Below are 13,170 nucleotides of genomic sequence, written 5' to 3'. Positions count from 1 at the left end.
AGAAAACCTGTGTTACAACTTCATGGATCTGCTCAGGACAAAAAGAGGGCATGGAGAGGGATGGAAATATCTAGATGCCAGTAAATTACAAGGTGAGCAGCAAAGGCACATTATTACTGTTGCTGTTTCAGTAATTACCAGTAACAACAACTGCAGATCTGGATTTGTATTACGAGAGTACCTAAGCACTGCTTTTGTAATATACAGCAGTTCCTTGACATAGAAAATCCACTTTTCAGTACAAAAGAGAACAGTTGGATATATCTGACCTGACAGAGTATTACAAGAAACAATTGGGACAAAAATGTTCAAGCATGAGAAACAGTGGTAGAGCCCCGACCTCATCACTGGTTTTCCACCATCCTTGGGAAAAAAGAGCTTCTTAAGATTGGGAGGTAGCTATGGAGCTGATTGGGAAAGTTTCCAAGGCTCTTTCCAGATCTGATGGGAAGTATTGGAGAAATTAATTGATGCAAAACTTAGTAACTTTTTGACATCACCAGCTAAGCTAAAATTGGGATTTAATATGTTAGCATGGACTGGAGGCCTTAAAATCAGAGACAAATAGCTGTACTTGATGTGATAGAGAAGGAGATGACAGTGGTGAGTTGTGAAGACAGATGTCTCTGGGCAAGATGTCAAGCTAGGAAAATGATCTGTGCAGCAGCATGAATGGAGGTGGGTAACACTGCATTTGTCAAAAACTAGGAAAGGATGCAGCAGCAATCAAACTGTGTAAAGAGAGTTTTGGACCCTTGAGAATAAAGAGCTTCAGTCAGAAAGACTATAGAGTAACAGCCCGGAAGATTTACGTGTAGTCCTAGACACAGAGACATAAGGGCAGGTCAGAATAGAAAGTGATGCCCAGGTTTGCAGACATGGAAGATGGGCAGATTGGTGAGGTTACTCATCATGAAGCTTGAAAATTATATTTCTTGAGGAACATTCCAAAGGAAAAAAAAAGAGAGAGCAGCAGCTGCGTTCATTGTTTTGGAGATGCACCTTACTATCTTTAGTCAAACAGTGCATTTTTCTTCTCAGATGGTGTCTCTTACATACCCATCTTCCTCTGTGTGGAAGGAATTGTGCCTCTTCTGCATTTTTGCTTAATGGCATGAGCCAAACTACAGAAACTAAAGGAAGAAGACCAGTTTCTCTGACTGCTAATTTTAAAAGCCTTGCTTTAAAATGAAAATGGGAGCCTAAATGTCACATCACACCATGAATTCATGATATCTGCCACTAATTTGTAACAAACCAGCAGGGACTGTGGCTTAGGCTTGTTGAATATGAACCTAAGTCCTAACAAAGCCTACTTTGTAAATGTTAGCTAAGCAAAAGTTCTGCCAGTGAAGTCCTAAGCAATATATCATCATCACCCTTCCATAAACTCTTCATCCAGTGTAAGAATTAAAAGCTGCATTTAACATATTGAGGGAGAATGGAGAAATGCCTTTAGAAACAACAGGCTTGATGCAGTGCTAACCTCCAAACCAAATATTTATAACCCTGTAGTTTATAAATCATCAGAAATATTTGGTTGATGGAATATCCAAGAGGTAGAAGCACATACAGTTAACAGGGAGGTTTTATCATTCCATCTACCTTGCTTTGTGCTTCAATCACTATTACATCAGACTTTTAGGCATTGTGAATTATCAAATTATCATTTTTGAAAATGAACCAAAATAACCATGAATTAAAATATTACAGAAATTTTTCACTGTTTATAAATATTTCTGCCACAGGAAATAATCAATATCCAAGTTAATTCAAGCCAAGATCTGTCTGGATGTGTATTAATTTGCTCCATGAAAATAAACTAGAAATTACAAAGACAAAAGAAATAATAATGAAATATGGAAATAACTACAGATTTTGCACATTGTCATTATGTAATGGACATAATGAAAATAATGACATTACATAATTAAATCCAGGTGGAAAATGACCTTCCTAGACCTCCCTTCAAAATTAAGATTTTTGACAGTCATGATTAATGGAAACATGCACTTTGCATGGTTTGTAAACCTGAAACATCATTGTACATTTCAGTTTATAATTTATCCCATTATCTGCTTCTCCATGCATGAAGGTCAGCTGTACAGGCATAAAGTAGCAGTGAAATCCACAGGCTTTGAAATGTTGTTCTCACAGATTTTTCAATTATTTTTCTTGAGGAAATAATTTTGCCTACTTTTTCCTTAGAAAGATGACAATCTAAAAGAGGAAAATTTTAACACCAGTAATTGCAATATTCTTGTTATTCTCTTGTCTTTTCAGAGCAAACACAATTGGACTGGAAAAAATGATTTTTTTAGGATTCCTACCCGCAATATTTCTTCAATGCAGCTGTTATCTCCTGTTCCACTGTCCTGTAAACAAAATAAGAAGACAGTTTGTTTATGTTATAAAAAGAAATAACAAATAGGTCTGAGGACATGGTTGTCACATGAAATATATTCCAACCTCTATTACAGATTCAAAATGAGACCAAGTCTTTCCAGCATCTGAAAAGTTGCACTGCTTAAAATTCCCAAATTATTACCTATCAGCACCACAGGAAGATGAAATATTTACTGTGTTTACATATGATTGCAACATATTTCTATAAATTCAACAGACTTTTTTTCACACCACTTTTGGGTGCTGTTCTTGCAGTTTGGACTCTGCTGTGTATGAGTAAGCAGAAGCAAAGAAGTTATTGCATGTACATGGATCCAATGTGCATTTATTTCTAGTAAGTAAATAACATCTCTCCACATCCTTTGTGCAGCAGAGCTCTGCAGTGAGACTGTGCAAAGGCTGAGGATGTGTAGGGCAGATGTAGATGTGATGCTGAGGGGAGAGCTGCAGGCAGCAACACTGAGCATTGGCACAGCAGTCCTGAGAAGCTGTGATTTCCTAAAATGCCGACTCTAAGGCCACCCCTGCATTGTGGGACTGAGGGCACAGAAGAATTCGTCTCTCCCAAGCAGTAGGACTCACTCCAGAGCTACTCTGCAGAGGGGAAATCAGAGATTTGGCAGGGCAGCTGGAGACCATCCAGCCAGTGCCTCACCTGCATGCTCAGCCTGGGTGTTCATTGGGACCCAAACTTCTGCCAATGAGGACGAGGCAGAGTGAGACACACATCCCTTCCCTCCTGCCTGCCCCCTGCCCGCAGTCTGCTCACACTGCCTGGCACACTGGGAAGAGAGGGCACACTTGGATGGAGTTGCTGATGCTGAGGGGGTGCCCATCTCCTACAACTCTCCACAAGATACAGGTGGCTGCTGCATCCAGCAAGCTGTCTGGGGATTTCCTTCACTACACTACACTCCCTGACTATTCCCCAAAAAAAAGGCTTTCTTCTTTTAGCAGAACAGAACTAAATCACAAAGCAGGGGTTTGAGATCTTCCCATGTGGGGAAAGGGGGATAGAAAAAAATCCATCTAGTAATTACTGTACCCAAAGAGCTAGCAGAGAGGTGAGCTTGGTCTTCTCTTGTTTTCAAAAAACCCCTGGATGCTCTGAATTTTCAGGTGTGTACCTGGAGATATATCAAAGCAGTTCATTTTTCCAAATGAAGCTCTTCTCATCTGGAAAACAGACTTCTCTACCACATCTGTATTTGTGCACTGAAAAAATCACGAGGCATTTTCAAAAATGCCTACTAAAGCCAAATGATTGCACTGACCAATTTGTGCAAGTCCTGGACACTTTTACCACCACTCCCCAGTCTGAGCTGAGGGACTGAGGACATCTGGATCTTCAACTGCTTAAAGCCCACCAGCTGTAACCAAGGTCAGGAGAACAGCAGCCATGCATATACAGAAGAACAACTTATATTTTCTAATTTTTGTGACTGTTGTTTCATGCCAATTCATAGAAAGTCCTAAGTGTTTTATTGCCTGCACTCCTGCTAAATCTTTGGTGAATATGGCCCTCAACAAACAAATTAATCAACTCTTCTTGATGAAACAAGAAGTCCATCAGCTTTACAGTTCCCTACAAATTACACCACTGATTTCAAAGGTAAAGGTACATGTGGTGAAGTCAGACTTTGAAGAATTACTCATATCTGATATATGGATGCTGAAGAGAAGCTGCTGCCCTGAGCAGATAGCTATGTTCTGACCTCAGACCTGCCCCTGAGGAGCTGCCCAACACCATTTGTGATATTCCTGTCTCAGGAGCAGGAGTGCAAGTGTTCATGTTGCCAGTGAACCTAGCAAGATGGAGAGACACAACAATCTCTGTATATTTAATAATTTAAAAGTTAATATTAGATAATTGCTATTTTTCTCTTCTCTGTGGGTTTCCATCTATTTCTTCCCTTTCCTTCCCCAAGCCCCAGTTTGTTCACTTGTTATCCCACTAACAGTGGAGAATGCAAAGCCCTCATCATTAGTGCCTTGTTTAGAGAGCAACAAATTCACTGCCATCCTTAAGTTGTCTGTTCTAGTCTATTGCCATCTTACAGAAGGGATGAGATGACCATATGATCTTATGCTGTATAGAGCACATTGAACATATGATAAAATGATGATCTCTTTCTCTGTGAGGATAAAAATACTGAATGTGAATTTGGCAGCAGGCTATTTCAGACTAGGATTAGGAACAAGCGTCTGTTACAAAATTAAATAACTTCCCTAGAAGTGTAGTGAAAAAAGTCTGCAAGTACTCATCAGCAAGAAATTTTGCTTCTACTACCCCAGAACTAAAACTTCAGGTTTTCTTTCTAGCCCATCATCTCTCTGGGCAAGAAGTAAAAGCTTTTCACATCTCCCTCTCAGTATCATCATGCACCATTTCAAAGAGTGAAAAATAGGCCAGAAACACGAAACCAAAGACAAGATATGTAAAACTGATATAATATTTGGGGAAAACTCCCTCAATGTCTACACTTTCCTCTCAGTTTTTCACCTCTTCACATCTTGCCAAATGTAAATTTGATTTTTTTTTTTTAGAATTTATGAACATCTTAACATTATTGTTGATATCAAACTTTCTAGACCATCCACTACACATCTACTGACGTTACAGAGGAACACATGCTGCCATGGAATCTGGCAAACTGAATTTAACCTCATGGCCACAGTTTAACTTGAAAAAAAAAACTGCAACAAAAGCTGGCACACGTTTCTTGAAATGTAAATTAAAAGAAGGGATTGCATTAGCTGTAGGGAGCCCTTGACACGCTATTTTCTTGGGTGGACTTCCCCATCCAAGCGCTCTTGTGTTGGTGACGCGGCCCCTGCGTACGGCTGATGTCGGCACTGCTGGCAGGCTCTGCAAAGCAGTCCCTCCACAGGACATTCATGCAATAAATGTTTTCATTATTATTTTTAAAAATTAAAATTAAAACCGAATAAAGGTTTTGAGGCTGCTGCTGCAAACTCAGCTGAGGAGCTGCTCCCCTGTGTTTGCTCTGACACTGATGAACCCGTCTCGTTTGTCTTCCTCTCTGTTTTGCGATCTGTCATAACAAACTTGCCTCACTGAACCTCCATCATTGAAATACCGGCAAGTCTTGGGGATCTGTCAGGGAAAGAGGGCTCAGCCTCTTTTTTCCCCTGGGATGCTGTGCCCATTGCCCTGGTCCCTCAGTGAGCAGAGCCTGCAGAGCGCCAAGCTCTGCGCCCAGGGCTGGCTGCCGTGCGGAGCTGCCGCCCAGGATAGCGGCAGCGCTGCTCGAGAAATAGCCGGGAGCGTCGTGCTGCTGATAACACGAGCAGCTAATTACCATGCAAAGCACAGAGAACTGTAAGAAACAAGACTGACTAAAGGCTACACAGAATTCTTGGGAAACGGGATGTCATTTCAAAAAAAAAGCTACCTCTGTACAAATTTTGTTTCAGAGCATTATTTTTTCTTCCTTTACCGAGAGCTTTCACATGGAGATATATAAAGAAACCTCTCTGAAAGGAATTGCCTATATTGTGACACTTCTCCCTCCTTTAAATCTTTATGTTGAGGAAAGAAACAAAAATCTTCTGCAAGTATCTATATCCATTTTAGCCCAAGAGATTTTTATGATGCAAGCTTTCGGTGCTTGGTGTTTTTACAAAGTGTCCAGAAGCTATTGGATTTTTGTCTCTGGTATCAATTAGGCGTGAGGACGATCTCCAGAAGCCTGAGGTACACACTCATGCTCTTCCCCTCAGTGGGAGCCAGGCTGGTTGTGTCACCTGCAGCCAGCAGCATGACAGTGGCCACCCCATGTCCGCCCCACGCTGCTCAGGCACAGCACAGCACTGCTCACCGTGGGGCTGCAGGATTTCCCTGGGGCCTGAAGGGAAGATTCAGGCATGGAATGCTGGCAGGCAATAACCAAAATCCACGATGAAACAAAATAGGAAAAAAGGGGGGAAAGAATCCCACTTTGATGGACCTTAATCTGAAAGCATATTAGAAATGCTTCTTTGCCAGGCACACACACACACACACACACACACACACACAGAGACACATGCACATGCAACATTTTCTATGCAATCCATTTGCTAGAAAGGAATATCCACTACGAAGAAGTAAACTCCTTATCTTTTTACTTATCCATAAGTATGGCTTCTGCCTCTTGGGTTCAGGAGAACCATTACTCTCAAACTTTCACTTCAATCATTTCTCTAAAGAGATCTTAACACATTCAAGTTGCTGAATTTGCTGGAGTTTAACAGGGTTTTGTGCCTGAGATCTAAGATGTGATTTCTGGGGATTCTGCAGAAATATAGCCAGGCTGTGGAAAGGAATTTTGGGGAAGTGCCATTTGCAGATGTCCAAGAAAGGTTTTTAGACATGCAGGGCTTTAGTTGTTACTGCTTTCCTTACATATGTTACATCCTCCAAAATGCTCTTTATGGAGTGGTTGTGCTGAACCCACATGGCTCTTGAAGAGAAAAGGAAGGACTTTGAATATCAGGAAAGATGGCCTGGTAAAAAGATTTAAGATCTAAAAAGAGGAACCTAGTCAAAAATTTACCTTTTTGCCCCTCAGGAAATATCCAATTTTTGTAATGTTTTCATTTTGAATGGGGACCTGGGGGCAGGTTACTTGTTGATTTTACCCCTTTGGCTATGCTTCCATACAAAATGCAATTGTGTCACATCATTACCTTAAAAATGAAATTTTACAAATCATTCTTCAATTCAGTTGAGAAATAAAAATTTGATCAGGTCAAAATACTCAAATGACAAATTTTAAGAAATATAATCTGTAATCATAGAATAAGATATGGCCTAAATTAAGAAGGCATTAACCAAAATATCAAATGTTTCTCTCCAAATTTTGGATTTATTTTTTTTTTTTTTACTTTAAGAAAGCATTTTCTTCAAAAAAGAATGAAAATGGGTTTGGCCAAAATCAACATGGATGTAGACATTTTCAATTCTGATAATCTGGGATATCCCATAGAAAAAGGACTGAACAGGAAAAATCAGGACAGAATTAAAAATGGTATTTCTCTTTTTTCTTTCTCCCTCTCTAACAATGATGGCATTTTGATCTTGATGGGGGACATGAGACCTACCAGCAATATTTCCATCTACCTTTAGAGGGATAGACTTCAGGGAGCCATGGCACACTGCAGTCACCCTCATTTCACTGGGTGCCATTAATAATGCTTGTGCCTTCTGTGAAGAAGACTCCTAATCTGTCCCTGAGGAGGCAGGCAAGCAGGGCTGAGCTGTGTAAGGTTACACCAAGGAAATAAAGAGGCAGCTCAGGAAGCTTGATTTTCTGTTCCTGATATTTGAAAGCTTTACTCTGCACTCCTGCTATGCCTTACCACTAATTGGAGTGCCAGTGGCCATGGTCTGTTGGTGCAGGAGTTTTCTCCTGTGCTAGGCATTGCTGTGAGTGGGAGCTGTTTCACTTTTACTATGAGGAATTGCTGACACTTCTTTAGACACAGAGAAGTGCAGGAGGGAGATGGGAAAGAGGAGCTAAATTCTCTTTAAGGTCTGTGCCAGAAAGTGTTGCACTAATTAAAGTCATTAAATCCCTCTATTTCACAGTCACTGTTAATAAACTCTTACCTTTAATAAACCCATCTCTTTTGAAATGGACCAGTCATATTTTTATGGGGATTATTTTTCCTACCAAGGGATCTTGCAACACTGTTCTTGGTTCAAAAGGGAAGAGGAGTAGCTTTTAAAAAGTTTTTATTTCAACAAAAACAAAAAAGATCAAGTGATAGAAGTCATCTAGCTTTGCTTTAATGAAAGTATCTGTACTAATTGGGGGCCTCACTGCAACTGAAATATCATGATGCCCTAGTCTTGTACCAGGACCAGGAATATGTTCTGGCTAATTAAAGGAGATGAATCAAAAGTATCTGTAGAGAGAGAGAAATGCCAAATGATCCAACAGACTTGCCATGCACACTAGGAAAGAGAAGCAAGAGCCCATTGTGCCCTTGATGAATGACAGAGCAGTGTGCTCAGCAGCTCCCCCACAACCGAGGCAGAACAGCAGCTTTTGGAGAGCAAGACCCTCCAGAAGAAAGACTGGAGAGGAGTTCACAGAGCCATAACCCAGAGTATATCACAAGGCTGTGCTGGTCTTGTGGCAGATCTGAGTCCAGGTGAAGATGGATGTACTGTGGATGTGTAAGTAAAGCCATTCACCATATTGTATTATTTTTAAAAGAGCAAGGAAATGATGTAAGAGCATAACTCCTCCACTATGTGCCCATGGTCTGTTCCAGAGCTTGAGACATCATCTCCTGTCCATGCAGTGCCTGGCCTGCAGTAAATGTGGGGAAGCCAGGATGAGGAAGTGAAATGATGCTGAAGGGCTGCCATCTGGATGGCTGCTGGGAGCCACAGCAGAGCTCAGGCTCTACAGCCCAGCTGGGAGGGTATTTGGAGGGGCTGGGTCTGGCCATGTGCTGAGATCTTCAAACTGATGACATGGTCAGAGTCCAAGTCTCAGTGTCCACACCACAAATAAAATCAAGACAATTAAAGGCCAAGAATTCTTCTTAACCCTCCCCACTCTCTCCACCCCTAAGGGTCATTGAACAATCAATGACTGGAGCTGCACTGGTAACATTTCATCTGGTAAAGGATGCTTGGGAGCCTCAAATGAAACCTACTGACAGATCAGCAGAGTGATTTTACAGGCTTTTACATTATATTAATAAAAATAAAATTCCAAACATGCCAGAATTACACTGTGACCCAGAACAATAAAGTGGAGCTGTAATGGAGACGAACTGCATTGTTCTATTAATAAAATATAAAGGTTTTATTGTTATTGGGAAAGATTGATTGCATCAAATCAATACCATGTCACAGTATATTAATGTTTTTCTTCACTAATGAAAAAACAGGGCCTGTTGTGATTACACTCTCTTACTACCCATTTGAAAAATATAATGGGCTGGTGATAATGAAGATTGCACCTTGCAATTTTACTCCTTGATAGATGCTTGATCCTGGGGAAGTGCTAGTAAGTCCCCTGTGCTTTCAGAAAAGTCAGCAGGAGAGGAAGGTATCTAACCTATACGAAAATGCTGTGAAAACCCCCCTGAATGGATTCCACAGTCCCTGCTTCCCACAGAAAAAACTGGAAAAAGCCATTGGGGACCTTTGGAAAAGTCTTCAGCATGCTACATTTTCTGCAGTACTATATGCATGCCCAAAACTTGTCAAGTGACTGCTGCTTGACACAGTGATGTATTTGTCAGAAAGTTTCCATTATGGACACCAGAGTCTTGGTTTTGAAGCATGAAATACTCTTCCCTGAGCCCATGCAGTCCTTCAACAGCCCACCCAAGGACCCTGCCCTGAGACCAACAGAGAGCAGCTCTTCTCCCCCACAGATACCTGTCCTCCTTGCTGCATAGATGGCCAATTAGTGTCAACTGGTTAGTGATGTGGACATTTGTTGCCTAGGACCTGGACTGAGCCTGATTGATTGCATTTAATATAGTGTCTGTGCTTGTTTGGGGAGGATATGTAACATCTGCATAACGGCAACAGTTGGAAAAACAGGTATTGTGGAACTGTTGCTATTTTTGTGAATTTTAACATGAATTTAGCATCAGCTAGTATAACACTGAATAAATTAAATGGATTACTTTGCCAAGAGATCCTTTAAAAGTGTTAATTAACGATAAATCAATAAAAACTATTCAACATGAAAATCAATTACATCCCTGTTTACATTATTTAACTCCAAACATTTCTGTTTTGTGTGCTTGTAATTAGCAAGCTATAAAAGATGCCATAAATAGGCGCATAATGAGAGGAACTGTTTATAAATGATAATTGGTATTCATTCCCACTGAGCTAAAGGTTATGTGATTACAAACTGTTGCACAGAAAGGGTTAAATCCCTTACAGATTGAAGGTTTTGCAGTACACAGCTCTGGAGAAACCTTTCCCACAAAAGGCCCCCAATGGAAGAATGCCCTTGCACATGAGTGCTGATGGAAAGAGTAACATCTACCAGGTGTTTCTTAAAGCCTATTTACTTCCATTTAGGAAACATTGGGGGGAAAAATCCACCCTTTGGGTAGTGGTGGAGGCAACAAGAAAAAAACCAGAACCTTGCACGAGAAATTCAATATTAATAAAACTCATGATCCAAACAACATCTCTACAAAGTCCAAAGGAAAGATACTAACATTGAAATGCTACCAAAAATCTGGATGAGTATCCTGTTAACAAAGCTGAGGACAGGACAAATGACACAAGGGTGTTTTCTGTCATGATGGGTAACAAGGATGTCACTCTACCCAATACCTCCTTCAAAGATTAAGACCAAAGGCTTTCACAGTGGGCTAAAAGGGGATAACAAGATCTTCAAGCAGCAGCTAGAAGCCCAAAACACTGAGTAGCAGCCTGTAGCTCCAGAAGGTAACACTGGATTATTTCCTACAACACACAGAGATGAAAAAACTTTCCTGGGGAGAAACAACCTCTCACTAATCCCTAATGCTGAGAGCAGCCGTCTCAGTTTTAGAGACTGAGACTGATCTAAACTCAACAGGTAAAAACCCCCATGATTTGGAGACCAGAGGCTTTCTGCTAACGGCTTTTGCTAGTCTAAGGATGTCACCAACATCTGACAGTTTTGGCTTTGACAGTGTCTCCTCCCCAGGAAAAGAAACCTCAGCCTTTCACTGTAACTGATACTGTGAGGGCAACAAGCATCAAGAACCCTTGACTGAGCCAGTCTGACCAGTGAGCAGCTGGTGATAAGACAGCAGAGTCAAATAACCTATCTGCAATTCCAGAACTAGACCATTTTCCTACCTTGTCTGGGCATAGGTGATATTGCCTTGCCTTGGCTTTCCAGTGATTTAGAACACTTATATTGCACTGCTTTCCCTGATTTGCACAGAATACAACTGCGTCACAGAATAGATGCATCAGAAATGAGTTTGAAAAAAATTATCTATTATGTGTAAGGAAGAGAGCCTTACATGGTTTTGACAATGATAGCTCAGCCTCATTGGAAAGAACACAAAAGCCATATTCTGATCATAGTAATTATGACCTGGACACATTGGACAAATGCCCAAGAGGGTTATAATTTGCTATTGAAAACCCAAAGCATTATCAATTAAGAAAAACAATTGTATGCATCTGCATCTTCAAATCAATCCATTGATACCTCTGGTCAGCTCAGGTGGATTCTCTTAAAACCCACATGGAGGCTGATAAACAGCACAATTCTTCAAGCTACAGTGAACACCTTGGCAGAGTTTTATTGTGCTTTCAGGATTCCTGAAAGTCAAAAGAAAAATCCAGGCATACTGTGGTCACTGACAGACTCATGGGAACACATTCACTGCAAACCTACTGAAACCTATTTTCTAAACATATTGCAGTTAATAGGATGTGTAAAATTTCAACTAAAATGTCAGGGCTGGATGTCTTAGAGCTCACTTAGATGCAGGAACTTAGATGTAAGTTCCTTCCAGCTAGGAATGTACATGACACCACATATACATCAAGGTACAAATATATATACCAATGTATACATACACATGCATGTATGTGTGTTCATGCCACACAAAAGAACTCTAGAAGTTTCCTGGAAATGCCCAAAGTAACCAAACAAGTGTCAAATGTTATCAACAATAGCCTTAATATGGGAACAAATAAATTCAGCACATCTATAAAGTTGCAGAATAGAGAAATACCTTCCTTATTTTTCCTGCCCCTTCTTTCCTATATCCCACTGAAAAAACAAAAATGACCACTGATTCACTGCAAGCCCATATCAGTCCTCTTTTTTGGGAGCTAGGCAGGAGCCAGGCACTGTCCCACGCTCCCTTACCCCCAGAGTGAAGATAGCTCCACACCTGTAAAACCATCCATCCCAGGGAATGGCAGCTTCCCAGCACTAGTCCCTGCTTTCCTGTGGGCACCATGAGAGCACCCTACCATTTGGGCAATCACAAAGACCAGGAGCAGGAGAATAAATGATGTCCCAGGTTTGGGGGAGAGCTACTGGTAGTTCCCAAGTAACTGTATTGTACTTGTTAACATTTTTTGATGAAAGCCACACTGGTCCTTCAGTCTTGGAGGACAAAAGGTTTGCTTTAAATGATCATAGTTCTTTTTTTTTTTTGGCTTTTCCTTTTCATATTCTCTCAAGGTATCCACTTTTAAAGGGGATATTGCATCTGAATGTCACAATGCTTTCTGATTTTCTTTTTGCCGTCACTGTTACAAGTAACAGTGAAATACAGAAAGAATTTAGAAAGAAAAACTGGTCTCAGCTTTCCCAGATTTTCTGTCTGGAAAAGCACATTTGTCCTTCCAGTAAGGACACATTTCCCACCTGCTGGCATTGAGCCCTCCCACACAGCTAATGGACCACCATGTCTTTAAGGTGTTTGTGAGTTTTCACAGAAAGACTATGTTGCCCTTAGGTTTGGTTTGGGTTGATTTCCAAAACTTTCACTGGAAAGCTTCAGAAAAAGCCTTTAGGATTTTTTTTTAATAATCCTCCACTTAAAAACAGGTTATTTGGTCTCTGGAGAAAGAAATGTTCAGTGTAGCCCCATTTAATTTTAAATGGAAGCTAAATGGAGAGAAAATCCCTAATACTGCTTACAGACATTTCCATCTAGGTCAAGTACAACAAATCTGCATTTTTGAGCAGCAGAGCCAGCTCTCTGTCCCTGTTGAGAATGGCAGGTCTTGTGGCACCCTGAATTATAACA

At 40.8% G+C, this 13,170-nt stretch overlaps 1 protein-coding gene across 1 annotated transcript in view; it reads right to left on the bottom strand.

Annotated features, from left to right (window-relative positions):
- AFF3 (ALF transcription elongation factor 3) overlaps positions 1-13,170 on the bottom strand; it is a 316,925-nt gene that overhangs the window by 166,553 nt on the left and 137,202 nt on the right. The window contains exon 4 of the mRNA XM_058019201.1: positions 2,331-2,375. Coding sequence (XP_057875184.1) covers positions 2,331-2,375 — 45 coding nt within the window. The remainder of the gene's footprint in view (positions 1-2,330; positions 2,376-13,170) is intronic.

Source organism: Melospiza georgiana, chromosome 2 (genome assembly GCF_028018845.1).
Source record: "Melospiza georgiana isolate bMelGeo1 chromosome 2, bMelGeo1.pri, whole genome shotgun sequence".
NCBI lineage: Eukaryota > Metazoa > Chordata > Aves > Passeriformes > Passerellidae > Melospiza > Melospiza georgiana.
Note: the sequence above shows the minus strand (reverse complement) of the source record. Positions and strands in the feature narration are given on the sequence as shown.